The sequence below is a fragment of the Pinus tabuliformis genome, chromosome 9, assembly GCF_031772625.1.
Source record: "Pinus tabuliformis cultivar Carrire ecotype Pingquan chromosome 9, CPIR1, whole genome shotgun sequence".
NCBI lineage: Eukaryota > Viridiplantae > Streptophyta > Pinopsida > Pinales > Pinaceae > Pinus > Pinus tabuliformis.
Window position 1 is genome coordinate 1440787716 of NC_142307.1, and position 27566 is coordinate 1440815281.

General features: G+C 39.1%; 1 protein-coding gene across 1 annotated transcript in view; it reads right to left on the bottom strand.

Annotated features, from left to right (window-relative positions):
- The window catches only part of LOC149153983 (glycosyltransferase family protein), a 162820-nt gene that overhangs the window by 39188 nt on the left and 96066 nt on the right, over positions 1-27566 (bottom strand). Inside the window, exons 3-6 of the mRNA XM_089440513.1 lie at positions 12176-12251; positions 11996-12068; positions 11824-11875; positions 11629-11690 (exon numbers count right to left, since the gene is read on the bottom strand). Of these exons, the coding sequence (XP_089296639.1) occupies positions 11629-11690; positions 11824-11875; positions 11996-12068; positions 12176-12251 (263 nt within the window). The remainder of the gene's footprint in view (positions 1-11628; positions 11691-11823; positions 11876-11995; positions 12069-12175; positions 12252-27566) is intronic.

A 27566-nucleotide genomic window follows, 5' to 3' on the forward strand; every position in this document is an offset into this window, starting at 1 on the left:
GTCTCCCCACTTCCGCTCAAGTGATGCATGTGCACTCATGACATAGTCATCGTCTGTCAAAACTTCCTTCTCTACCCTTGCTAGCGCTGCCTTAGTCTCGGAAGACTCTCCCTTACTCTTCTTCCTTGGACATTGTGTCACATAATGACCCAGCTCTCCACAGTTGAAGCACTTGATCTTGGAGAGATCTTCCTTCTTCCGCTTTTCCTGCTTTCCCTCAAGATGCTAGGGCCACATCTTCCTCCTCCTGCTTGACTTTGATCCCCTTGCTGCTGCTACCTGTCTTCGACTGCCATCTGATCTATTCCTAGCGAAGAGCTACCCACATCTCGTCCCAAGGTGGAAGTGTCCCTCTGCCCAATATACTTTGGGCAAATACTTCCCAGTCTTCTGAGACAACATTCAGGGTTGTCCTCACCATCAGCTCCTGATCCGGTGTTGCTCCTATAGCAGTCAACTGGTCTTGAATCTCATTCAGTCCTCCGAGGAAGGTGTCAATCAATTGTCCCTTCTTCATCTGATTCTCAAGCAGCATTCTCTGCACGAAAGTATGCTGGTACAGCTTCTTGAGAGCCTCCCACATCTCAAATGTCATTTCCTTCTCGGCTATATGTGGTACCACATGATCCTTGACCCCGTCAAGGATAATGCACTTGGCCCTCGCCATCGCCTCCTCATACCTATCATTATCACTGGGGTCGACTGGGACAGCTATTACCTTCAAGGCAAAATTCTTGACACAATTCCTGTCAAGCACAGATAAGATTCTGGCCTTCTAGACTGCGAAGTTTGATGCTCCGTCCAGTCTATCCTAGTCTCTTACCCCGTGTAGTGCCATGATGCTCCTCTACTTCTCTCCTGGAAGTTCTGTGTTCAACTCCACTGGCCTTGCTCTGTCAAGTATTGTTTTGACTACAATACCTCACCAACGCCACTCTGCAATATTCCTGCAGCCTTCTAGACCCCAACAACTGCCTCTATGTGAATTGCACTAGCCCCTCTTTGCCTCACGCTTGCGCTGCATCACCCCGGATGGGTCTGCATCAGCCCTGGGATGCCCTGCGTCAGCGCTCTGACCCTCTGCGTCAGCAACGCTGGCCTCTCTGAGGCTTTGCGTAGCTCCCGGCTTTCTCTGTGTGGCCCTGGTTGGCTCTACGTCACACTCCTTGGGTTCTGCGTTGCTAGAAACAGCTTCTATCACCTCGGGACAGCTGTTTTATGTTGCTATTGCTCTACTTGGCTGATGTCTTTTAGTCCTCCTGTGATCTGCAATCACGCTCTGATACCATGTTGAAGTTTCTATGTTTATTTAGTTAAAAACACTCCATGCACTTTTTCTGATTTATTCCTACGTACTTGTTATTTTCCTTAACAAGTTATTTACAATGCAAATACTGAAAATAAACACTAATGCATGCTCAACATATTACATATCAGCAACTAAAAGAAACATGAACAAACACACCATATGACACCATTATTTTTGGACTAATGTCCCCGGAAAAACCCAATGTGGGAAAATCAGTGCAGCTATCTGAGGGTTTTCTTATTAAGCAATATCAGAGTACAATGTGGGTGTTGAAACTGGCCTACCCAACAGAGAATTTCCTTGGCAGTAATACCTCTCAGATTCTGACAAATCTACAGGCTGAAACCCCGGATAATCCTTCCGACAGCTACTCAGCACCAATCTACCCCAGAAACCCCAGCGTCTACCCAATCTGAACTGCGTCAGCGTCTTCTAGCCCAGCGCTAGCCCTGCATCAGCCTATCTTGGCCTGCGTCAGCCCCAGGAGGCCCTGCGTCAGCTCTCTGAGCCTTTGCGTCAGCTCTCTGAGCCTCTGCGTCAGCTCTCTGAGCCTCTGCGTCAGTTACGTTGGCCCCTCTAGTGCTCTGCGCAGCGCTTAGTTGTCTCTGCGTAGCCCTGCTGAGCACTGGCTGCTCTTGCGTCTCTCTCTCTGGCTGCTCTGCTACTATCTCGGCACTATCTCTGCCTCTCTATACTCAATGCCCCTCAGCTGCTCTCCAATCACTGATTCTATCTCTCTTAGCAAACCCTGCTCTAGAGAATAGAATGACTAATCACTCTGGTGTATTCTCCAAGTTACACTCAAGCCTCCTCTTATACTTTTCCTGTTGACATCTCAACGGTCGAGACTCAGTCCCCAATCAACAGCTAAGATTAGATTTGGCTTGACCCATGTCTTTTGGACCATTCTAACACAGATTCATATTAATACACATTTATATTTTATTTTCCCTAAATTTAGACTTAGGGACTCCATTAAAAATATTAATTATTTTAATATATCTTGATTTGTTTAGAATCTGCCCAAACCCTTTCTGGGTATTGGAGATCTCATGTACCCCAACCTCTCCACCAAATTTCGTGGCTAGAGCACATCTGATTCTACCCCAAATCAACATTTGGTTGTTTTCATATGATCCTTAAGTTTATGTTCTATCTACAATTGTTGATCTGAAAATTTGTGAAGAAGAAATCTGCATAATAAGTAATTGTAAAAGCATAGTAGACTCAGTTTTCTGCAAAGTACATTGAGTTTTCTGCAGAGTACATTCAACTTTTTGCAAAGTACATTTAGTTTTCTGCAAAGTACATTCAGCTTTCTGCAAATTACATTCAATTCCATTCAATTTTCTGCAAGTACATTCAGTTTTCTGCACAGAACTTTCAGATTTTAGCAATTTTTCCTTGCGTAAACCTTCTCCCTTTGTCTCATTCTCTTTAAGTGGGCTAATGCATATTTGAATCCCATTGCCTCCTAATCTAAGTAAAGGTGCTTTAACTCAGGTGTATGATCCTTTAAACTCCTTTTGACACTCATTGCAAATCCATACCAATGATCCCCCCTGTGGATATTCCCTACAACAGTTACATATTTCCAAAGTAGTGACTTTGGATCAAGTTTAGGGGAAAATTCAATTACTTCTTCCTTATTACGAATGGATGGACTTGTAGTTGCCATGATGATGATTTAAATGGAAAATGCAAAATAAAATTGACAAATATGTATTTCAAAACAAGCCTTGAACAAGAACAATCATAACACATTAAAGAAAGTATTAAACAAACTTATATGAGCAACTGCTCTTCAACACATTACAAACTATAAGCTAACAATCCATCCTATTTATGTTCTTATGCCAATGTTTGAAACTCCTAAATTCTAGACCATTTTTAAGCCTCAAATAATAAAAACGAAAGTTAAATACCCTATCAGTTATCACTCTTCCCTTTTCTTAGATAATAAAGGCAAGCCAGCTAGATCAATTACATGCATTGTAATATGTCAATAGATGTAGGTTTCTAAAACCATGGATCTTTATAAAGTGTTAATCACTTTTTGCATTGTAGTTTGCAAATTGTTTTCTTATTTGAGATTACTATGTTGCTTGTTTGTCAATATTTTCACTTTTGTTAAGTTTGTCTTTTGTTGTTGTTCAAATCTGTCTTGAGATTGTTTGTGGGACTTATTTCACAAACAAAGATGGTGGTTTTGTGACTTTGCATAGAATATTTTAAATAGATGTTTGTGACATCTAAATTTTAAATAACGTTTTGACACATTTTAAGTTTTCAACTTCATATTATCTTTTCAAAAGTGCTTATGTTCCGTTCCAAATTTTGAATTTTGTAGTATGTCCACGTTAGAAGCTTTTACAATTTAATGCAACTAATTTGGTTTAACTTTTGGCCCAATTTTCCTTCAACGCCCCTAAACTCCAAATGAAGAAACGCATTCCTCAAGAATGTTATCAATCAAATTCCACCTGAGTCCATTATTAAGGCCTGATTAAAGAAGTCAAGGTGCCACATGACGAGCACCACCTGAGTACTTGTACCCTGACAAAAAGGTTTTCTTTGGTTTTCATTCAAAAGAGAAAATGCATTGTGTTGTTATTATTTCTCAAGGCCCTTGGGTTTGTTGTGATACCTTAATGATTTTGTCCCTGTGGTTTGAAGAATTCTCGACTAAGCTATGGGATCAATTTTGTTGCAATGACTAGGTGGAATTCCTAGAATAGTGAATTGTGGCAATACTAAGAAATTTGGGTATTAATGTAATAGTGGGAGTGGAAGAGCAAATTATGCCAGGCACTGAATAAGGCATATATCCATTAAATGCTCAGTGAGGAACATTTCATCACAATAGGACTCGTGGAGTAGAATTCATGACACACAATGAGTTTCATCAAGAATCTACCCGGGTAATAATTTGAAATACATATTTGTTTAAATACCTCTAGGCTCTACCACTCTTGTTGGTCTCCTCTCGAGTCTCCAACTACAAGTGGTGATCGTGACAGCAGACACTGGATAGTCTCTTCGGCTCCAACTCCAAACGATGATGACAGGGGACAGTCCCAACTCCCAAGTCAACTCGTTACTCGGCGTCAACTCCTCCAACTCCAAGTGGTGGTGACAGTCGGCAGTCCCTCAACTCAAACAACAATGGCACAGACTCGACAGCTCCTCCAGGCTCGAAATGATAAAACGTTGAATCAATAAAATGAATTAGATTAAGAAGGCCCTGCCAAAAAAATAAAAAGCAAAAGAACCGAAACGAAGAACCTCAAATCCATTCCCCATAGTCATTTTCATGTGATTTGTTTCCATAAATCGTGATACGTATCTATTTTCGCCTGATCTGTTTCTAGAAATCGTGATGTCTATCAATTTTTCCGAAAACGAATCAATTTTTCAAAAAAAATTGTTGAAACGTTTCAGATCTTTCACTGGTTGTTTTCAAAAAAGTGAAATGGCACTGAAACGTATCAAGCCCATATTGAATCCATTTCACACTCATTTCAGAATCCAAAATGCTGAATGACATTTCTGGGAGATGAGGACAGCGTTTCCAGTATCCTAGGATTTAGGCACTTGTCAATTCCCATCAACCACCAAATATATTAATTAAAAAATCCAAAATATTTTCTTTCATATTTTGTTTGGTTGAAATCTAATAGAAATCCATTGAATATCATTAGATTAGATTTCATTCCAAGTCTAGTTGTTTTAATTCAATGGATCTCTATTAAATTTCAATTAAAAAAAATATAAAAGAATATTTTCTTTATATTTTGCTTATAATTGAAATAGATCTGATTTCATTACAAGTCTAGTTGTTTTAATTCAAAGTATACTATTTCCTAGACTTGTTTCAATTAGATTTTATTTTAAAGGTTCTTATCTTAAAAAACATAATTGAAGTTTTGCCCAAAAGTCTAGTATATCAAATTTGATCTCTTGATTTTATTGGGTAATTTATCTTATTAATGTAAATCTGGAATTTGTCTTAGAATCATAGAAACCAGATTTACATTGAGATCAAGTTTGGTTCCATTTCATTATATAAGATCTTAGTATAGTTCTTCAAAATTTAAAAAGATCCTAGTATAGAGTTAATCAAATATCACAAGTTAGAATTGATTCTTCAATGTTTATCATAAGTTCTAATTGTGACTTCATTTAGTTGTTATTTTAATTTATTAACCTTTCACTTGAGGAATAGGCTTGTTAATTCAAATAAATCCAAAGTAACACGTCAAGAGCATGAGTTGAATTTACCATTCATTTAGTCTAATTTCATTACATAGATAATCTCCTGCATTAGACTTGCTTTAATCATATTGGAAAGAGTTTCATTGATCAATTTTCAATTCCTAATTGAGATATAAACGTTGGAGTATTCTTTAAGAGCATATCTTATCTTTGGGTTGATTTTGATCTATCGCAAATCTAGAAATTCACATTTTAGTTCAAGAAATCAAATTTGGCAATTTAAGAAGCCTAGTCTTTCTTTAGACTTGTTCCTACATAATCACTAAATATAAATTTGCTTTAAATATCATAGTTTTAAGGATCAACTTGGCGTTTACTTCAAGATTGTGTCTTTAAATGGTCTATCAATGACTTCAAAACTTGAAGTTACCTTTAAAACATAATTTGGAAGCATTCTAAGTGTTACATCTTTTACCAAATTCTTGCTAAACGGTAAACCTAAGTATATTCAAGCATTTATCATTTACTTGTGTTGTTAATGGATCTAGAACTCCTCTTGCATACCATTAGCATAGATTTGTACTCCGTCTCTTTAAGCTTAACATTGCATCACATGAGATTGAGATGGTTTTCACCACTAATGCTCAAATCTGGGAATTTTCATTTAACATACATAATAAACCAAATCTTTAAGTTTAGTCCACTAAATTCTCCATTGTATTAGTATCTAAGTGGATTGTTATGAAATATGCTGGCTTCACTAAGGTTAAATCAATTTAAAGAACTATATCACTAAATAATTGGATCATTTGTGTTTATATGTTATATCTTTGTTTCAAACTGGATGATCACCGAAATTCTCTGCCTGAAATGGTGTCGAGCAGCCCTATAAATAGTTATTTCTCATCAAAATAAGACGACTAGTTGAAGGGTGAGTCGATGTGTCATTTGGAGGAGTTTATTAATTCCATCTTGAAGCTGACTTGATAGGAGAAGCTTGTGCTTAACGGGTGGTAGGTAACACATACCACGCTAAAGATGGTTATACATCACATCATGTCTTCATACCTAGACTATCTTTTCCCAATGATGTGGACCTCCTCTCATTCTCATAACGGTTTACAAAGACAACTACATGCACCTACCTACATTTACAATCTTAGCCAACTAATTAGTGGTTACGCTTAATATGACCAAGGTCATGATCTTTAGTACATCTAGGGATGCTCTTCCAAGTTTCAATTCGCCTATAAGGGAGATCCCGTGGAGATCACCACGTCTTACATTTATCTAAGAATTTAGTTCATCGACCCATCCTTCAATCTAAAGCCCACTTCCCAGTCGCACATTTGTAAGGGATATAGTTCACTACCCATCTCGGGGTATCAGTGCTTTTAGATACAATTCTAGTATATTCCTTTGAAGGAGTGCCTCTTCAACATTACCATTAAACCCACAATTCTTCATGGGTAGATATTTAGAGTTGTAGCTTAGGGTTTGATGAATTTGTGCATGTTCGTTGAAATTTGGGGCAGCTTTGGGATGAATTTCCCTAAGAGAAATCCAATTGCCCCAAAAGAAGCCCAACTACCCCAAGAAGAAACCATCTTGCCCCAAGGAAGAATTCAATTTGGTTAAAGGAAAATTATTATTTTGGTATTATTTTGGAACTCTCACTATTATTTATTGTGACAAAATTCACTTGGGAAAGAAATCATCAAGGCATTTGATAAATATGTTTAAATATTAACAAGAGCAAATTAAATGGGTTTTTCCTCAAGTCGGCCTCTATAAGTGAAGGGACACCTTGGCATAAAGCCACCCCTTGTCTCCCCCGTCATCTAATATAAATAAAGGAGCCTTCGAGCTCATTCAACACACATCACATGGAACAATTCTTCTTGTCCAAAAGGACCATCTGAAGTGATCGAGTCCTCATGTAGCCGAGCTATGTTGGAGGAGAAAAATCTTGTTTGTTTTCTTGCTCTAGGCAAGACTAGCGAAGGTCTGGTCAAAAGGGATCAAGGTTTTGTGTATAACTGTGTGAGTATGAAGGACTATCTAGGATCTTGCCGTGTATCTTCAAGTGCGATTAGGTCAAAGTTTTTGAGGTATTGCAGGTAGGTCGAGACCCATAATTGGCTAAGGAAGAGGGCGGATAAGCCTATGTGTGAAGTTGGATACAGGCTGAGGTTTTGTACAACAAGAAGAGGCCATGTGTGTCAAGTTATGGTGCCAACTGAACTGAGGAAGGCCAAGCCCTAAACAAAATCAATTATGAGATCGTTCCTCCTTGAAGCAAGCCCATAATTAGGGGTCAAGATCCCTAGAACGATAGCGTTGTAAATCAAGTCTAGAGGAGAAGGCCTTGCACAGATATTGAGGTAGTTTGGAGGCCAAATTAGAGAGCTGACATATATTTGTACATGTGCCCTAACCAACGCCGAAATTTTAGAGATAAAAGTATGCACAAGTCCGAGCTGTTATCGGCAGAAGTTGTCATCCTACAAGGTATGTATTTGTCCTCTCAAATTGATGTTTTGCAAGTTCAGATTGGGCAGGTCTATAGCAACTTGTGTACAATCTTGTGGAGCCCTGGGGATTGACTTTTGAAGGAGCTAGTTCATTGAGTTGCAGAGAAGTCAACTTTTGATGTATGGTTGATTTATTATCTTCAGTAATGTATGGCATTGTTCTTATCTTTTGTGATATATGGCAGTGTTCCTTTTCTCAGTGATGTATGCCAGTGTTCCTTTCCTCATTGATATATGGCAGTTTTCCTTTCCTCAGTGATATATGGCAGTATGACAGTGATGTATGGCAGTGATGAATGGTTTTGTCCTTATAACAATGATGTATGGCAGTATTCTTGTAATTCTAATGACAGTATCACTTGACAATGAAATGACCATGATGCATATTAGTGACTCATGCTCCTATGCCGATAACTTGCATGCTACTTGGGACAAAGATATATGTTGCTTACAATGATACGGCCTCGATAATCTTGTTTGTTGCCATCTTATGAGGGTCTTGTATGATCCAGGGTTGGCCCTAAATGGCCTCTTGTGTTTGATGTTGAAATACTTGTGTCGCATTATTATAGTACTTTCTATCTCAGTTGAACATTTGATGAATATCTAAGAAGAAGAATTGATTTTTCGCTTTTCCCCTAGTCTCTGACCAAAATCCCGGTGTCTCTATTGTGTATGATTTTCTTCTAATGCTCCTTTATGTTTTGTTGCATTGTTGATGTTAATGTTCTCTCTATATAATTTCTTATGATGATATGGGGTGAACATAATATGAAAATTGTTGAAAAAGTTTAAATATGCAATTATCTACAGCAAAGAACAATCTAGCCCTAAAATTAACAATGTTGAGGGTTCAAAATGTTATGCTTCAGTGTGCGATCTAGTGCCAATAGATAGTTCCTCGATGTATTGGGTAAGCCAAGTTTATTGCCCATCCTCTCCATGTCAAGAGTATTTTCAATCTTGTATTTTACCCTCACAAACTTAAGTCCCTAGCTGATTTACCCTTAGATCATGAGTGATATTGATATCCGGCATTATGTTATCTAGAGATGATTTCATCTTTAGGTCCCACTTGGTATCATAGGCATTGGTATTATGAGACTAGTTTACTTCTTCAATCTATTGACATTTCCATTGATCAACTTCCCCCATTTAGGTAAGTCTTTGGATACCCCCCACTCCAACACCCATCTTCTTCCCTTGAAGGTTTCAATTATCTGAGCAATCAAAGATTGATATTTAGGATTTACTGACCATATATCAACCTAGATAATCGGATTCGTCCCATAGGCCCCACGAATCCCGAATCCATCGTGTCCGACACGATTCTCTCGAGATTCATGTCCAAAAACCATGACACGTCGTGTCCTATTTTGACACGTCGAATCCGACTGTGTGTCACGATTTTGGCAACGTGTCCTGTTTTCCAGGACTCGTTAGGCGACAAAAGTGACCTGCACAGGTATGAAAAGGCCACATTTGGTCATTACAGCCACGCATATTTTCATTTGGCAAGCGTTTTGGCAGCTTAATGATCAAGCTTACTTAAATTTTTAACATTACCATGAAATGACTCAGGATGTTTGAGAGTGGTTCCGGCTTCATTGGATTTCATATGGAGAAAGTAAAATTTTAGATTTCATTCAAAATCCAGTAGACTTATCAGTTTTTCAGGATTTTAGGGGGGGATTGCAATGTTTCCATTGAATTTTGTCATGTATTAGGGTATGGAACTCATATTTAATCAAGAGCACCAATCCCTCTATGTACCTTGATGTTAGTGACATTGGTTGTCGAACTCCTGTATCATGACCCTCCTAAAAATGTACGCATCACTCAAACAAAATCTTGACTTGACATGTTATGCTTGTTCTATCTTATGTTAATGCTTAAAGGGTGATATTAATGACAAAGATCCCTATACAGATACAGAGGTAATGACAAATGTACCTCTAGATATTAATGCTTAGAGGGTGATATTAATGTCAAAGATCCTGATTTTCCAACAAGACTAAAAAATTAGACATTTCTCGTGGTGGCAAGAGGGCCAAGCATAAGAAACAGATAATAGATTGACATGTATTTGAATTTTGTATGTACTATGCATGCTAATAGCTATAGATGAAAATCTATATTTGAAATCAATAAATTTGTATCATTAATTAAAATTTGTGTAAGAAATATCTAATTTTTAATATATATATATAGAGAGATATTTTAATAAAATAATATATAACGAATCCTACGTGTCCTGTTCCGGGGGGTCAATGTGTCCGAATCCGACACCACGAATCCCGAATCCCCGTGTCAGGTGACTTAGATATCAACCTTTCGAGCCCAAAATGGTCTTTTATGTAAGCATTTCCAACACATTGTTGATGGCATCAACATCAAACTAAACTACCACCAAAATCATTGGGTCACACAACATGAGGATTCTCCATAGCCAATTGAGGGTTTGCTCCCACTAGTTGTGGGATGAGATAGACCACCATATTCCTCATAACAATAGGGTTTGTCACCTTTGTTTTCTCCAAGAGGTGGAGATTCGGAGAATGAGGATCACTTCATTTTCAGTTAGACTATATATTACAAGATCTAGGAGAGATATCAATCATATAGAGACTCTAGAGGTCCCTTGTCCTCTTTCCTAATTTATTCTAATCAAAGATGCTTGGCCTTTTTCCTCCAAGATGTTGTCACCTTCACAAATAGTGTTGTAGGAGACCCTTAGGGCCAATCCTAGGGCTACCATGATGATCACCTTCTTTCAACCCATCTTGGATGTTGGGGGTATTACGCACCCTTTACAAGCTATCAATGCACACACAAACAGACATAGGTCAGTGAGACAATGTCATTCTCTAGGTGCTAGAACTAGAGTACCCCAATATCCCCACCTTCATTCCAAGCATTGTGGATCTGCTTCTATCTGACATAGAGTAGCATTTAATTCTCTTTGCCCACATCCCAACATAAGGCAAGCACATATCACCAAAGTTCTTTCTGCTTTTGAAAATTTGTCGGCCTTGGATGTTACATAAGATTCTAAGGGGGCACCCTACTTCCTCCAAGGATTGTCGAATCTAACCCTCTTAGCCCTAGACACTATCAAATCTTGTATTGGCCTTATCATGGTCATGGAAGATGACACCATCAGTCATTTTGCTTACACTTCAAGCATTGTTACAAACATGTGGCAAGGTTGATCTCTTGTCTCGGCTTCCAGCTCTGGCCTTCATCTTTCATTGAAGGCAATTTGTACATGTAGCTTGGGTTCACCCACTTTGGTTTTACCCTTTCCCTATCTCATTATGTTCACATTGTTTTAGCATCTTAGTGTTTAGTCAGTTTTTCGGTCCCAAGGGCTTTTTCTGACCCTAGCTCTTTTCTAATCTGTTGAATGTAATTTTGAGTCCCATTGACCCATTTTGGTCATTCATGAACGTTAGTATATTTCCTCTCTCATTCTTTCTTCTTGAAATACGATGCAAAACATACAAGGAACTCTTAACAACCAGCAAAGAACAACAGTTTGTAGCAACACTAGTACAGAAAAATACATACCACACTTGCTGAATTATGACGACACCTTCCAGCACAAAAATTGAAAATACTCCCATAGGTGCCTGGTTGAACCAAACTGGCCTGAGCTCGGTAGTCAACTTACTCTAGGCATGCCATAACAAAAGACTTCACAAAAAATAGCACAAAACATCAAAGTAAAAATTATTGTTGATAAAATTTATAAAGCTTCTGTACCTGCAGTAGCCGTTTTAGCCACCTTCATCTTAATTGCAGTTTCTTCATGTGTCTGAAAGGAATCCCACCCACAAAAGGGAAAAGACAATATTATAATCAGTTTCCACATATTAACTACCCCGCAGAGAATATAGAGGATAAGAATTTAAGAATTTGATATTAGGATTTGTACCCGAGCTGGATTTAAGCAGCATGATACACAAAATTCATAAGAATCACAACACTGTGAACTAATATTGCATCCCCTGTACAAGAAACAAGTCAATTTATTTGCTGACTAAATTCGAAACAAACTACTAAATGAGTTAACAAGTTATCTAAAACCAAATAGCACATGAGAGAAAATACTCACTGACATGGAAATTGTTCGCCAGCTTCAGGACAACAACCCGAGGATGGATTAACATCCATGACACCACATATATAACCTGCAATTTAAGATGCATATATACCTTATATCTCTAACTCAAAATATCAAATAACATAGCCTGGCTTCAAGATGCTTGAATACATTATAACTGTAAGTCAAGATAATACAAAATTTCCCAGTGATAACATGTTTCATCCACTGGCAATCCCCACCCTTGCACACAGTGCAGATGGAAAGTATGTTCTCCACATAATTGTCTATACATATATTATCACTTTATCCTTACTGCTCTTAGGAATTCTACCTCCATTAATAAATGTCTAGGCAATACATGAACATAATATTTATAACCTCATTCAAAAGAATCATTACGATAAACTGAAGTTATCCTGCTTTGGTGTCTGAAGAGGGGTACATAACAACTTCTATTTATTACAGTATATCTCTTTTCTATTATCTGGGAAGATCGCATATCCAGAGAAAAGGAACAAAAACTGACATGTTGAGAGGAACCGTTGCTTCAAAGTTCAAACTGAAGCCATGATTGTCTCCTAAAACAATGTCTATCATTTCAAATGAATTTTGTTCTCATAAAAATCAGATTCAGAAAATTTAAGGCTAATTGTAACAAACGTAGTAATAATTAATAATTAATGAAAAGGTGTAAAGTTGTGTCTTAGACTCTTATCAAAGAGACACATCTCTTCATATGAAAGGGAACCCTGCCTAGTATTCATAACAGGGCCCCTCATTGTAACAATCAAATTCATTATATATATATATATATATATATATATATATATATATTGTGTACAAATACATTTAAAGTACAAACAAACACAGCTTGTTTACTACAGTGGTATCAAAGATATTTGACCCTCTGGCTGTTCAACTGCTGCACAATCCGTCCTACTATATTCTTATGTCGTGAATCACGGACAGATATTTCAAAGAATTAAGTGAGATTCTAGAATCGCTACGGGAAATTAGAAAAACAATTATGAAATCAATAGAGAATATTAAAACACCGGATTCAGCACCTACAATAGAAGCTGACCTTAATGCACAGAGGATGGAATTTGAATGCAGTTCAGATAATGCTGAAACAGTTGATATTGAAAATTTGGAGATTCTCGATGCCAATAAAGAGAAGAATGGAAATATAGATTAAAGTAGGTATGTAGGATGCAGTTCAGATAATGCTGCCACAGTTAATATCCCTAAGGAAAGCAGTGCAGAAGTAAAGCCTGAGGCAGAAAATATCGTTAATCTTCCATCAACGTCTATTGTGGTGCCTCCTACTTCTGTTCAAAACGCCTTTGTTCAAAGTTCAAACCCAACAGCAAGGACAATGCAAAAACAAGAACAATAACAAAGACAAGAATGTAGCACAGCGAAACATCGTAAAGAGTAAAAGCAAAAATTATAGCAAGTTTAATAGCAAGAACAACAGCAAGGGCAATATTATAACACTGGAGGAAGGATGGTCTATTGTTGACAAGGGTATCATAATGTTGAGAAACATCCAGGAAAGAGTTGAGGGGTGTGGTGAGTTTACCGGAGAACAGTACATCAATCTTTACACAACTATATGCAACATGTGCACGCAAAATCCCCCACGTAACAATGCATATGAGTTGTTTGACTTATACAAGAAATCCATTGAAGAGTATATCACAGATACTGTTTTTCTGGCTTTGAAGAGACAGCATGATGAGTTGATGTTAAAAGAACTTGTGAGAGGTTGGAAAATTTACAAGGTGATGTTTATATGCCTGCCACACATTTTTAATTCTTTAGATCATGTTTTTTTATGAAACACAACGCTATAACTATGAGTTCAGAGCAAGTTATAATGTAATGTTCCAAAAAAGAAATAACAGTGTTAAACAAGCAAAATACACATACGACACAGAAAATTCAGACAACAAATAAACACCCATAAAATTGCACCAGAACTACACCAAACTAAGCCATTTTATTATCAAAGGAGAGTACAATGCATGGAATGTGTGCACCTGGCTTGCCAAAGTAAGCTAGACAATCCCAGGTGAGAAAAATGTTGCCCGGATGCAAAGGAAAGACTTCTCCTCAATGTTCTGCACTGGCCCTAGAAATTCTACAACCGCTGGCAGGAAGAAACCCATGTTTGAGCCTCCAAAAGTGCTCAAAAAATTCCGCCAAATTAATCTTGAGCTCTCCACCAAAAACCAAAAAAGGGTTTGGCCTATCTCCAAGCCAAAGTCAAACCCACAAAATGGTGCAAATTCCCCAACTAACTAGCAATTTGCCCTGTTATAAGAATTAGGATTTCAAGTCCAAATATCGCTCAAAAATTTTTGTAAAATTAGTCAGAGACTCCTCTCAATAAACCCACAAAAACCCATAAATGGTTTGGCCGGATTTTGACCTTCCAAAATCGACCCCCAAAAAGCCCTACACCCTCCAAAACTGCTGAAACACACTGACTGTCAATACTCCAGCAAAATCCTCCCCAAACACTCCAGAAAGGTAGCAATCGCCTCCACCAATACTTCCCTTATTTCTCCCAGCAAGGAACAGCTCCAATGGTTGAGTCTCCACCACCCACGTGTGCCCAATCTCTACCCTCTACGCTGGCCCCAGGAACTGCGAAATCCTCACTGAAGAAAGCTATCACCTTCAGCCCAAAAACTCACCCAAGTGAGCAACAAATCACCAAAGCTTCTCTCCCGGAATTTCTCCCAACAATAGCACCTCTGAAGAATGCAAAGGACCTCAACTCAATTTCCCCACTGCGTCCTCCAGAAATACGCACCACCGGAAAAACTCTGAATGCAAATGTTGGAAATCACACTGAAAATCACCTCCGAAAGATTATGGAAGAACCTCTCTAGGGTGGCACTCGAAGTCCCCCAAAGAAAGGGTGAGTTCTTTGCTCAGAAAACTCGTGCTAAACAGCAAGTGACCCAACTAAGCAGCGTGAGCAACTAAGAAGAAATTCAATATGCCAAAGATGTCAAATGAAGAGTGTTGCCTCCCTTTTATAGATTTCATGGAGCCTTTTTCCTTCCTTTTTTCCCTCTTTTGTGGGTCCCTCACTAAGCCTTCGATTTTCCCTCTCATGCATTTCGAACCATTGGCTTAGGGAGTGCATATTTCCTTGTGTGGGTGGCCCCACATGCTACTAACAAAATCCCTAAGTAACTTACTTCTAACTCCTAAGTCTTCTAATAAAAATGAAATGGGCCCTGTCCCCTCCAAAATTGGCCCTAAAGTGTAGAAATTAATCATGTCCCAAAATAATTTATGAAGGGACATTACATATAATCTCTCCAACGCTACAGTGAGGTGTTTCCAGAAATTCATCTATCATGAATTACGAGACAATGTGATGAATTTTGTTATTGTTCTACTTGATAAAGAGAGGGATTGAGGACAAATTGACCGCGCTTTATTGAGGAACATTGTTCATTGCATTGTGGATATGGGACATGATGAAATGGATATCCAAAACTCCGTTTAGCGAAACCATGACTATGAAGAAACGATGTTGGAATCTACTATAGCTCACTATTCTCAAAAGGCTGCTTCGTGGTCTATGGAGCATTCTTGCCCAATTTATATGCTTAAGGTGGAGCAATGTTTGAAACATGAGAAGGAAGTCATTGCCCAGTTATTTTGTACCCATTCTCAGAATATGAGTTCAAGAAGTTATTGAGGAAAGTACAACATACACTCCTTTCTGAGTATGGGATCCAAGTTCTGGAAAAGGAGTGTTCAGGTTGCCATGCCTTGTTGAAAGAAGAGAATTTAGATGATCTCTTCAAGATGTACAGGTTGCTCCATAAAATACCTAAAGCTTTGGAACCCATACCAAATAGTTTTGGTGAACATGTAACTAGGGAAGGGAGTGTTATAGCATTATTCAGCACTCCTGTAGTTATGATGCTCTTATATGGCCTTGGGCAACCCTTTCCCATTCAGACTTGGTCATTTATTAAAAAAAAAAAAAAAAAAATCCATACACGACTCTACCCTTATAAAAGTGTGTGTACACATGGGTACCATAATACCAAACCTGCATACATAATTTAAAATATGAAAAAAATATTCCTATTTCTCGAGCGGCGTTTACGAGTTTCACCGAAAGCCCACCTACAGGAGCCTGTGGCCTAAATGAATCAACTAATTTCTCGTGATATTTATACACCTCATGGGAAGGCCTAAAACATAGAAGGAGATAGGATATCGACATTATAGTCCTTTTGTCCCCAGATCAAGTCTAATTTTCTCTGTGCCTCCTGCACTCCCAGCCATAGGAAACCCTTGTTTCCATGTAGAGATGTTCATCTTCCATTATATGACATCCTTTTGCACATATTGAGGCGATCTTTGAGGCTTGGGTTGGACAGATCAAAAGGAAGGTACATTGGTGTCGTGGTCAAATCAGGTTGTATTCTTCCACTCCTATTTGTTATTGTCAATAAAGAAGATCTGTGTTGTTCGTGAAATGTTGTGATCTAATGTTTTTATAATTCAAGTCTAACATATCATGCTTTATATATCTATACTTGATGATCTAACATGTATAATATGCACATTCTTTGAAATATTTGCTATGTATATGCTTCTCTGGTTTATGTTGCAGGTTTGAACGCATTGGAGGAAGCAAAGGGTTTGGACCCTACGGGATCGACATCAAACGTAGGACCTCCAGGTATTCTCCCTAAACCCAACTTTAGCAATTTTCATAGTTTTCTTGCTTGAATGAGTGCTTCTTGTTGATAGTCTGCCTTCGATTTGTTAAGGTTCTCAACCCTTACCTAAGGGAGGTTTCTCCCGCTAACAGAATTGGCGACTCCACTAGGGAATACAGTCTTGTATTTCCTAGAAGGGTTGTTTTATTCTTGATTTGGGCTCTTTTGTCTTGTTTCTTGATTTTTCCAGTCTTATTGATTCATTTGCAGTCTGGGCAGTCAATCTGATCTTTTGGATCAAGCCTGTACTTTTTATTTTTCCCTATTTTTCTGCATATACACGTTTTTCTTTGTACACAATCGCATACACACACGGTTTCTTCCAAAGAAACCCGCATACACTCGTGTTTCTTCAGAAACAGTCGCATATACACGCGGTTTTCCTGATACAGAGTCGTGTATATTTGGAAAATTTGAATTTTTCAATTTTTTTCCTCCAATTTTGGGAAGTAGCCTGCCTTTCCTGCTCTTTAAGAGTCATTTGTTGTCTGGAATGATCTGGTTTCTTGTTGGTGTCAGTTTCTTTGTCTCTTTTTGTAAAAAGCTCTTGTCAACCTAGGGTTTGCTATTTGGTGAAGTTTTGGACTTTTGAGTTTGGATTTCAGACCTTTTGGTAAAGTGTTTGATTGTTCTATACATCTAGGACAGAGAGTTGGTTTTCAACTTTCCTTAAGATCCAATCTTTTCATTGCTCCATTTGCATTCTCGAAGTTGCCGCTTTTTGTTTCTTGTTATTGGTTTGAGAAAGGTCTTTACAATTTTGCTTCAGTGAAAGATTTTGGTCCTCTGAAATTTTTTGTTTACTGAAGCTTTTATGTGTCTTTCAGATCAAGTTGTTCAAGTGTTTTTGACCTCTTAGTCACTTTGGTCTTATCATTTCGGTGATTGTTTATGGCTGGTGAACTTTGGTGTCTTTTCACTTGATTTTGATCTTGAGGTCATTGATTGCTTTCCCTTCTTGAAACTTTTATTCAAAGTCCTTAAAAGAAAAAGAAAAAAACATTTGTTTTTGCCTTTTCTTTCTTTTGGTTTTTGGTTTTGATCTTTTTGTTTATCAACAAATGTGTGAATCTTTGTTTGAAGTTGGAATTTGCTTCGCATGGGAGATCTTTTCTTGGATATTTGTTTCTCCTTGTTTGGTTAAATTTTGGCTTTTGGTCTTTGAAAGAACACATTTGTTTGTTTAGAGCATTCCATAGAATCTTGCACTTAGGCATTCTAGTATGCATTAGGTAGTTTGAATTTTAAGCATTTTAGTCTCTTTCGATAGACACCGAGAGTGTGTGAATGCAATATTAAAAAAAAAAGGAATTTTTACTTTATTAAGTTCCTCATAGAACCTTTGTAGAAATCACTTTTCATTGAAGAAAAAGAGTTGCATTTTCATGTAGCTAGGTTTTCTATTGATTTCTTTAGAGTCAAAACACCATCAGTTGCACTTCCGTTTCCCTATGTCCAAAATAACAACCGCTTAAAATCAAGCGCTTAATTAAAATGAACTATACTTTTATTTTTTCATAGATACATCAACTACTCTAGGGCATTTAGGGCCTTGGAATTAGTGTGTGGAGAGTAAACTCTCCAAGGCCACTCTAAATTGAAACATAGAAGTTGATTAAAAAGTGCAAAATCTAGTCTCATAAAGTTGTCCGAGAAAGCTCTTCTAACACATGAGTTAAGCACGAGGATGAGTGAAGACAGGGAAAGAGAGATACCCCCTCTCCTACCTACTGGATCTCGTGCCCACGACTATTCCGCCCGACTTCTGATTACGAACTGTTGACCTTAGTTGCCTATCCTAGGGACCACACAGGTGACTGCGAGGGGGAATACCTGTGGTAACTGAGACAAACGTTGTATCACTTTCATTATACTTCTGGAGAGTGTCCTTGCAAAGCTTGGGTACTTGCACTGGCGAAGGCTACTGTCTAGAGCAGTGTTGATAATATCGGTATCGGGAAAATATAGGCGAGGGTCCGGAAAATATCTTATCGGAAATATCGGCGAAAATATCGGCAAAATATCGGCAAATATCGGCAAGCATAAAAAATGCATAATATATTCATTTTTTTCAGATTTCTAAACATATAAAGCAATAACAACATGAACTAAACACATTGGCACATAAATATGAAGAAATCTTCCTTTGTCATGTCATCACTAGCAAGCTGCCCCTAGACTCCACAGTTGTCCAAGAACATGCTCTGATACTACTGTAAAATCCCCTCTTAAAAATGACCCCAAGTTATCACTGTAATTTTTGGGTTTTGATTGAGTTTTCAGCGAGGCATTTCTTCAAACAGTTTGTTTACTATTGGCTGTAGGTGCACTTTTCTTCAACTTAACCCAAGTAGTCTAAACCAAAACTTGATAAATGATTTCAAATAGCAATATATTGTTATTAAAACACCCAACAAAGGATTACACCACTGATACGCACCATGTAACAAGAGAGTGAACACCTTTCATTAATGGGAACAAACCATAAATTATAACAGCAACAACTTTATCGACACACAGTGATGAAAATAAATGCTACAAGACAGAACTCATATTGGGACCTGATAATTACTCCAGCAAGCTAAGCTGGTATATACGTTGTCCAAGAAGTTCCAACTAACGGTTTTCTTCAGCGATAGGTGTTCCAGAGGTTCGTACCAACTACAATAGGACATTCGACCTCATTTTCTGTGTGTAACCAGCAAACAAGATATGGAGATACATTGCCTTCACCAGCATACAAATTCAGTGTCTTCCAACATATAAAACTCGACCTTATAGGCCCAAATACAGTCCAACAATTATAGTATACTTAGCCCACAATAAAGGTAACTCGACCCACCGTTTCTGACTGATAATAATCAACAGTAAGTAAAAAACTCCATTCTTCTTCAACATATTAGTTCAGCCATGAGGTGACCACAACTCGTTCAGCAAAGGGAGGTACTCGACCCATTGACAGGATCAACTCGAACCACAAAGGATCAGTTCAACCAACAAATTAGTTAAGAGAAACCTGGCCCCACTCACTAGAAACTTCGACCCAATAAGTAGAGAGCTCGACCAGCAGTGTAAATAAACAGAACTCAACCCTTTTTGGCTGGAGATTTCGACCCACAAAATTCGTCGATACAACCTAACCGGCGATATTTACCCTCGTCTCGCGATTTTTACCAAAATATCGCCAAAATTTCGTATTTCTCACGCGAAATTCAAAACTTGAAAATATCGCGATTTTTCGGGGGCGATATTTCGGCCCGCCGAAAATATCGCGATATTTGCGAATATCGCCGATATTTCGGCGATATTATCAACACTGGTCTAGAGGTCAGTGTAATTGTTTCTAATACCTTCGCTAGTAGGCTTGGGCCGTAATTATCCCAAACTATCTTCGGAAGGTCTTTTTCTTCATTTTCTTGTATTTTGGTCTCCGGTCCTAACCACCCGAAGCGGAAATACTTGGAAGTTGCTTGTTTGGTTGTATCTATAGGACTTTATAGTGGAGTGCTCTTTGCTCTTTATATTTAGTTGGCTTTAGGTGGATTTGTCTTGTCACTTTTCGAGCTTTGATTCTGAGTGACTAACCAACCACTCCACAGGTCTTGAAAGGCTCTTGATCTTTCTCTTGTAATTGTGGAGTTGCCTCCTTGAGGGCAAAGGTTTGCTTGTGCATCTCTCTTCCTTGAAAAGTCATTTGAACAATCTCGTAAGGGAAGGATCTGCGTATAATTTGGGTATGGCCAATATTCCTGTGGAGGCCAACCAAGGGACCCCTCCCAAAGGGGATCCTTGTGCTTTTCCTTTCTTTGGAAACGTTGGTACCCCCTTGATGGCCACTTTGAATATTCTTGGATTGAATGTTGGACTACCAGTTTGGTTGTGGTCCACTTCGAATATTCTAAATGTTCTTGAAGCTTCTCAGATGAATGCTTTATTTCAAGGGCATCAAATGGGTGTTAATTGTTCATCTTCTTCACAAGAGAAATCTAGGCTTCCTCTTTCTCCTCCATCTTGTAATAAGAAATCTAAAAAGAAGAGAAAGAGGAGGAATAAGAAGAAGAATAGTTCTCTCCATGAATCATCACCAACCTCTACAAGTCATGTTGGAGATGAGCCTTCAGTTGCTGCAAGTCATGTTGGAGATGAGCCTTCAGCCGCTACAAGTCACACTGGGGGCATAAGTCTAGTCACTGCAAGTCATACTAGCAATGGGTCACCTACCTCTGTGAGTCATATTCCTGTTGACTCACCTGCTTCTGTGAGTAGGACTAGGGGCACAAGTCCTATCTCTCTCAAGAAAGAGTCACTAACCTCTGCAAGTCATGTTGGAGACTCTCCACCAACCACTACTAGTCATGTTGGGGGGATGGATGTTGATCAGAAACTTAGGCGTAGAAGATTTAAACCTAAATTCCCATGTAAGATATGGAAGGGAGACCATCTTACTCATTTGTGCCCTGGTATTTCAGTACTACAAAGGTTATGGCCCGAGTCTAATGATTCTTCTACTCCTGAATCTATTATGGTTTCTCAACAATCTAGTCAACCACTAGTTGATTAAGTGGTCAAGCCAGTGCAATCTTTGGCCGATTCCACTCCTCTTTTGGGGGGTGAAGTGCCTAACAACGGAGACTTCTTGATTTCTAGTTCAAAGTGTTCTGATCTAGGGGGCATGCAGGTCTCTTCAAGTGTACCCCCTCCAAGTTCTAGGAGTGTCTCCTTTGATTGGGATAATCTTGTCAAGCCTCATCTTCCTTCTGTTGCACCTTTTCAATAAGGGTTACAGTTAATTCCACAATTGTCTATCGATGTATGGTGGATGAAGGATCCTCTACAAGTATTATATCCTCCTCGACTTGGAAAGCTTGGGTTCTCCAAAGTTGTTGTCAATTGATAGTCAATCGTTAGCTTATCATAGAAGACCTGGTGAATCTATGGGTGTTCTTCCTCAATGGCCTATTACTTTAGGTGGAAAGACTGTCTTAATCGATATGGTGGTGGTTGAAAGCCCTTTAGATTCTAATATGCTACTTGGGAGTGATTATGTCTATGCTATGAATGTTGTGGTGTCTTCACTCTTTCGAGTGATGTATTTTCCTCATAACGGAGGTATTGTCACTATTGATCAGCTTGCATCTGATAATCACCCTCCTAATTCGAATTTACTTCAAAATACCCCTTGGTATGTTCCAAGTGTTCCAATAGACTCTGCCCCGCCACAGGTGAACTATGTGGCATTGTATCCTCAATGCTCAATTTCTTTTGAGAAGGATCGTTGGAACTATTATTTTCCTTCTTGGGACTTGGTCCCAGCAGTTGATCAAGTGATTTCTCCTATGGGGGCATGGGACCCCTTAATTCCCTCTTTTGATCCTTCTAGTTCTCATGATTTCTTGGAAGTTGAGTTGCCTTCACAGGAAGAATTTTTTGAAGCCATGAGTTTCAACTACCAAAGGAGTTCTTGGCCAGAGTCCCATAAGGGGCTTGTCCTGAAGAACAACTACCAAAGGAGTCCTTGGCCAAAGTCCCATAACGGGCTTGTCCTGAAGAACTATTATGCGTAAGCCGCAAGGCTGCATGGTTCCCTGTACCATATTGTATATCTAAGGTATGCATTTTCAAGTTTTGTATTCTATAACACAAGCTTTTATCTGAAGTTTATATATGTATTATCTTCTTGCCTAGTGTTCCTAATTATGTCTACAGAACTTGGAATACTTCTCCTTTGGGTATTTTTATGGTTGATCCACTCTGACAGGTATTGGTTCTCGAAACTGGCATATAGGTTAGCTTTTTCACCTGCATTGTGCATTTATCAGTTTCCTTTTCCGTTTTTGCCCTAGGATCGACCCCACCAAGATGTAACACGAAACCTTCTTATTGCTTAGAAGTGTCATAACTTGTGTGGTAGGGCCTACCTTATCATGGGCACCCTAGATAGTACCTTGTTGTCACTTGGCACCCATGTTGAACTTTTGTTCTTAGGCTCGGGAGTCCTCTTTAGTCCCGCCATGACTTTGCGATGAAGCCTCATTTCTCTTCTTCTTCGCTATTTTTCTAGCTTTATACCCTAGAGGCTCCCATGTGTTAAGTTGTATCGCTGCATTGCATATTGACTATCCTTTTGGCCTTAAGCCGACTTCATTTGGACTCGTGTATAAGCCACTTTTGACCATGACTTTTTCTGCAAGTTCAAAACCATGCATTCATTTGCCTCTATGACTTGACACCTTTCATCTATGGAAAGAACATCCCTTTGAGTGTTGACGACCATTTTCGCTACCTTGCATTGAGCATAGGAATGTCCCAACCCTAGGAACTAGAGCATATGTTTTCAGACACTTGTTCTTTCCATTGTACTATAGGCATTCTTTTATTCTTTCTCAGGTTTTAAATACGAAAAAAAAAAACAAAAAAATTATATATTCCAAAAAGACCGGGAGTGGGACATGTACTTCCATACTTGATGGTAGCAAGAGTCAATTATGTCGCCCTTGAACAAAGCACTCAAAACAAGTTTTTCCTCCATTTGGGATGGGACTTAGTTTGACTTTAGGAGAGCCATAACCTTGTTATCGAGTCAATCCTCCTGTTGGTTATCTCTTCCAATCATATGGAGAGTTTGTTAATGCCTCCTGCATTGCAAACTTATACAAAGTTATTTTATGCTGCCATATAGTCACATATGAGTCGTGCTTTTGTTCAAGGGAAGTTAACCTGTGTCAACCATTCTGCGGTGTCTCTTCACTCATTTTCAGTCGGCCATACCCAGTCTGTTAGAGTTATCTTCAATATCACATCAGTTATTTGGTCCTTTGCTCATGCTGGTTAAGAAGGTCTCCATTGACTTCTTGTTAGCGGGTCTGCTCTTATCGACTCTGACAAATTGCTTTGAGAGTAGGCCTAGAGCCGCACCTTGGCCCTATTTACATCATTGATAGGTGACCTTGTGCTCAACATCAATCAATATCATGGGTCTTTAACTGAGTGGTTTCCCTTGTGTTCAACATCAGCTTACATTATCACACATTGGGATTTGTGCAGTACCTTGGTTTCCATTTGACCCTATTGGTGGATTTCTCGCCTCTGTGTCAGCTTTCATTATTGGTTGGTTCAGAGGGGTTTCTGTCGTGCGCTAGCCACATCTTGTGTACGCTGAAAACGTACTTCGGAATGGTTACTTCATCTCTTTTCGTCCGAGTTCTTCCAAATTATTGGCCTGTGGGTTACACTCGCGCTAGTTGATGTGGGATGCCTTAATGCCTTCCTTCCAGTAGATCTTTTCCCATCGACTCCAACTCATTGCTTTGGGAACAAGATCTAGAGTCCTTTTTTCAGTACCTTAGGGTTTGCAATAATCAGTGGCAGACTCCTTCACTATCGACAGTGATAATACATCAATGTCTCCTAATTGATAGATTATCTCAAGTGTTCGACTTCAACACATTTATTTGCACTTGTTAGATTGTACTAGGGTACCTTGACTCTCATCATCATTATCGATGAGTTGTCTCACGTTTGTTAACAATATACATCAATGACCGGTAATCAAACGATTTCTCACATGGTCGACTTCAGCTCATTTATTCCCATCGTGTATAAATGTACCATCTGCGGTTGGTGAAGACCTCGAGTTGTGTCAGCATCCTGGTTCGCTTGACAGTCATTTCAGTTTTCTGTCGATGCAACCAGTCACCTTATATGTTGCAGTTCATTTCAGTAGCATTCTATATGTTGACACCCAAGTTTCATGCAGTACCACTATTCCACCTATATGATATGGTACTATTATGAGGATCAGTTATGCAGTATCAGTGATCAGACATTCTTCGAGCATCATTGATCAGTTCTTATATATGTGATATTGAGACATAGCTCCGTTGTGCTCATTTGCAGCTATGATTAGATGATCCACTATGTATCTTCCAGTCTTCTTTGTACACTTATGTATACAGTCCTTTCAGTTTTCAACCGGTGCAACCAGTGACCCTTATATGTTGCAGTTCATTTCAGCAGCATTCCATATGTTGACACCCGAGTTTCATGCAATACCACTATTCCACCTATATGATATGGTACTATTATGAGGATCTGTTATGCAGTATCAGTGATCAGACATTCTTCGAGCATCATTGATCAGTTCTTATATATGTGATATTGAGACATAGCTCCGTTGTGCTCCTTTGCAGCTATGATTAGACGATCCACTATGTAGCTTCCAGTGTTCTTTGTACACTTATGTATACATGATGGATCCGCTTTATACTTGATCAGCGGACATGCTTTATTATCTCTGAGCATGGGTATGCCCGCCTCAAACATGAGTCTTCTTTCTGATTCCTTCTACAAGTATTCAGTTGGCCGGAATCTGGTGATCTCCTCTCAAGTTCTCAAATGATCTCTCTTTGTACTTAATACATTTTGGCCATCATGTACCCCTTCTGACCTCATATATTAGGGGGCATCTATTATAGCATTATTCAACACTCCTATAGTTATGATGCTCTTATATGGCCTTGGGCAGCCCTTTCCCATTCAGACTTGGTCATTTATTAAAAAACATTTTTTTAAATTCCATACGTGACTCTGCCCTTATAAAAGCGTGTGTTCACGCGGGTATCATAATACCAAACCTGCATACATATATTTAAAAAAAAAAAAAACTATTTCTCGAGCAGGGTTTGCGGGTTTCACCGAAATCCCACCTACAAGAGCCTGTGGCCTAACTGAATCAACTGATTTCTGGTGGTATTTATACACCTCATGGGAAGGCCTAAACATAGAAGGAGATAGGATATCGACATTATAGTCCTTTTTTCCCCAGATCAAGTCTGATTTTCCCTATGCCTCCTACACTCCCAGTCATAGGAAACCCTTGTTTCCTTGCAAAGATGTTCATCTTCCATTATATGACATCCTTTTGCACATATTGAGGTGATCTTTGAGGCTTGGGCTGGACGGATCCAAAGGAAGGTTTGTTGGTGCCATGGTCGGATCAGGTTGTATTCTTCCACTCCTATTTGTTGTTGTCAATAAAGAAGATTTATCTTGTTCCTGAAATGTTGTGATCTCATGTTTTTATAATTCATGTCTAACATATCATGCTTTATATATCTATACTTGATGATCTATACTATATGCTTCTCTGGTTTATGTTGCAGGTCTGAACGCATTGGAGGAAGCAAAGGATTTGGACCCTATGGGATCGACATCAAATGTAGGACCTCCGGGTATTCTCCCTTGTTGATTTTGGGTAGCATCAGATGTGCTCAAACCTTGGAAATTGGTGGAGAAGCTAAGGCACATGAGATCTCCAAGACCCAGAAATCGTTTGGAAAAATTCCACCCGGATGAAGAGATATTAAAATAATTAATATTTTTAATGAGTTCCTAAGTCTAAACTTAGGAAAATTAAAATATTAATGTGTATTAATATAATATGGGTGAGAAAGTTCTAAGTAATGAGGATCAAGCTAGTTCTAATCTTACCCGTTGATTAGGGACTTAATCTCAGTCATTGAATCGTCAACAAGAAAAATATAAGAGGAGGCTTGAGATTCAGTTGGAGATACACCAAGAGAGATCAGTCAGTTCGATTTTCTGGGGCGAGGTTTGTTGAGGAAATCGAGCAAGTGATCAGTTCCAGCGAGCAGCAGTTCAGCAAGGGATTTTCATCTGAGGCTGAAGAATACATAGCAGAGAGGCAGCACAGTGCCGGAGAGACAGCGCAGGCCCTGGAAGGGCTGATGCAGAGGCAGCAGGAGCTGACGCAAAGGACGCAGAAGGCCGTAGAGGCTGACATAAAAGCCATAGAGTCTAACGCAAGCAGTGCTGAGGGCCGTAAAGACTGATGCTAGGCTTCAGAGGCAGTGCTGGGGAGATTCTGTGGGACAGACTGAGAGCAAATCAGCCGGGAGAGGGTGACGCAGTTCCAGAGCAGTACTTGGAGCAGCTTTCATTGTCCAGCACAAGGAACAGCCGGAGTCACTGCGGGGTTGATTATCTGGTTGCTGATTTGCCGGAATATCTGTCTCCGAATAGAGGTACTACTGTCGAGGATATTCTCTGTTGGGTGAGCCATTTCTGGCACCCTAGTTGTATTCAAGAATCTGCTTAATAATACAAACCCTCTATATGTTGCACCGGTTTTCCCACATTGGGTTTTTCCAGGGACGATTGTCCAAAAATAACGGTGTCCCTTGTGTTATTGTCTCAGTTTATTTCAGTTCATGATCTGTATATTTGTGAAGGCTGCAATAATGTTTACTTCGATATTTATGCAGTTAAATAACTTGTTAATGTAAAGAACAAGTACGAGATAGTAAACCAGAAATTACAGTAGGGGTTTTTGATGTGTTTAATTCAGGAATTTTCACATGGTATCAGAGCGATTGCAGATCATAGGCGACTAAAGACACCAGAGAAATCTGAGAATTTGCAGCAGAGAAACAGTTGTCCCGAGAGAGAGCGTTGTTCCAGAGCAAAAGAGGCAAGAGGAAGGGTGACGCAATGCAGGAGGGTGGCACAAAGGCTCACGCAGTGCCTGCGACAGCACTCTAAGCAGGGAGAAGGGCCAACGCAGAGGCAGGGGGGGGAATCAGGCTCACGCAGAGCCACATCATCTTTTTGTGCCA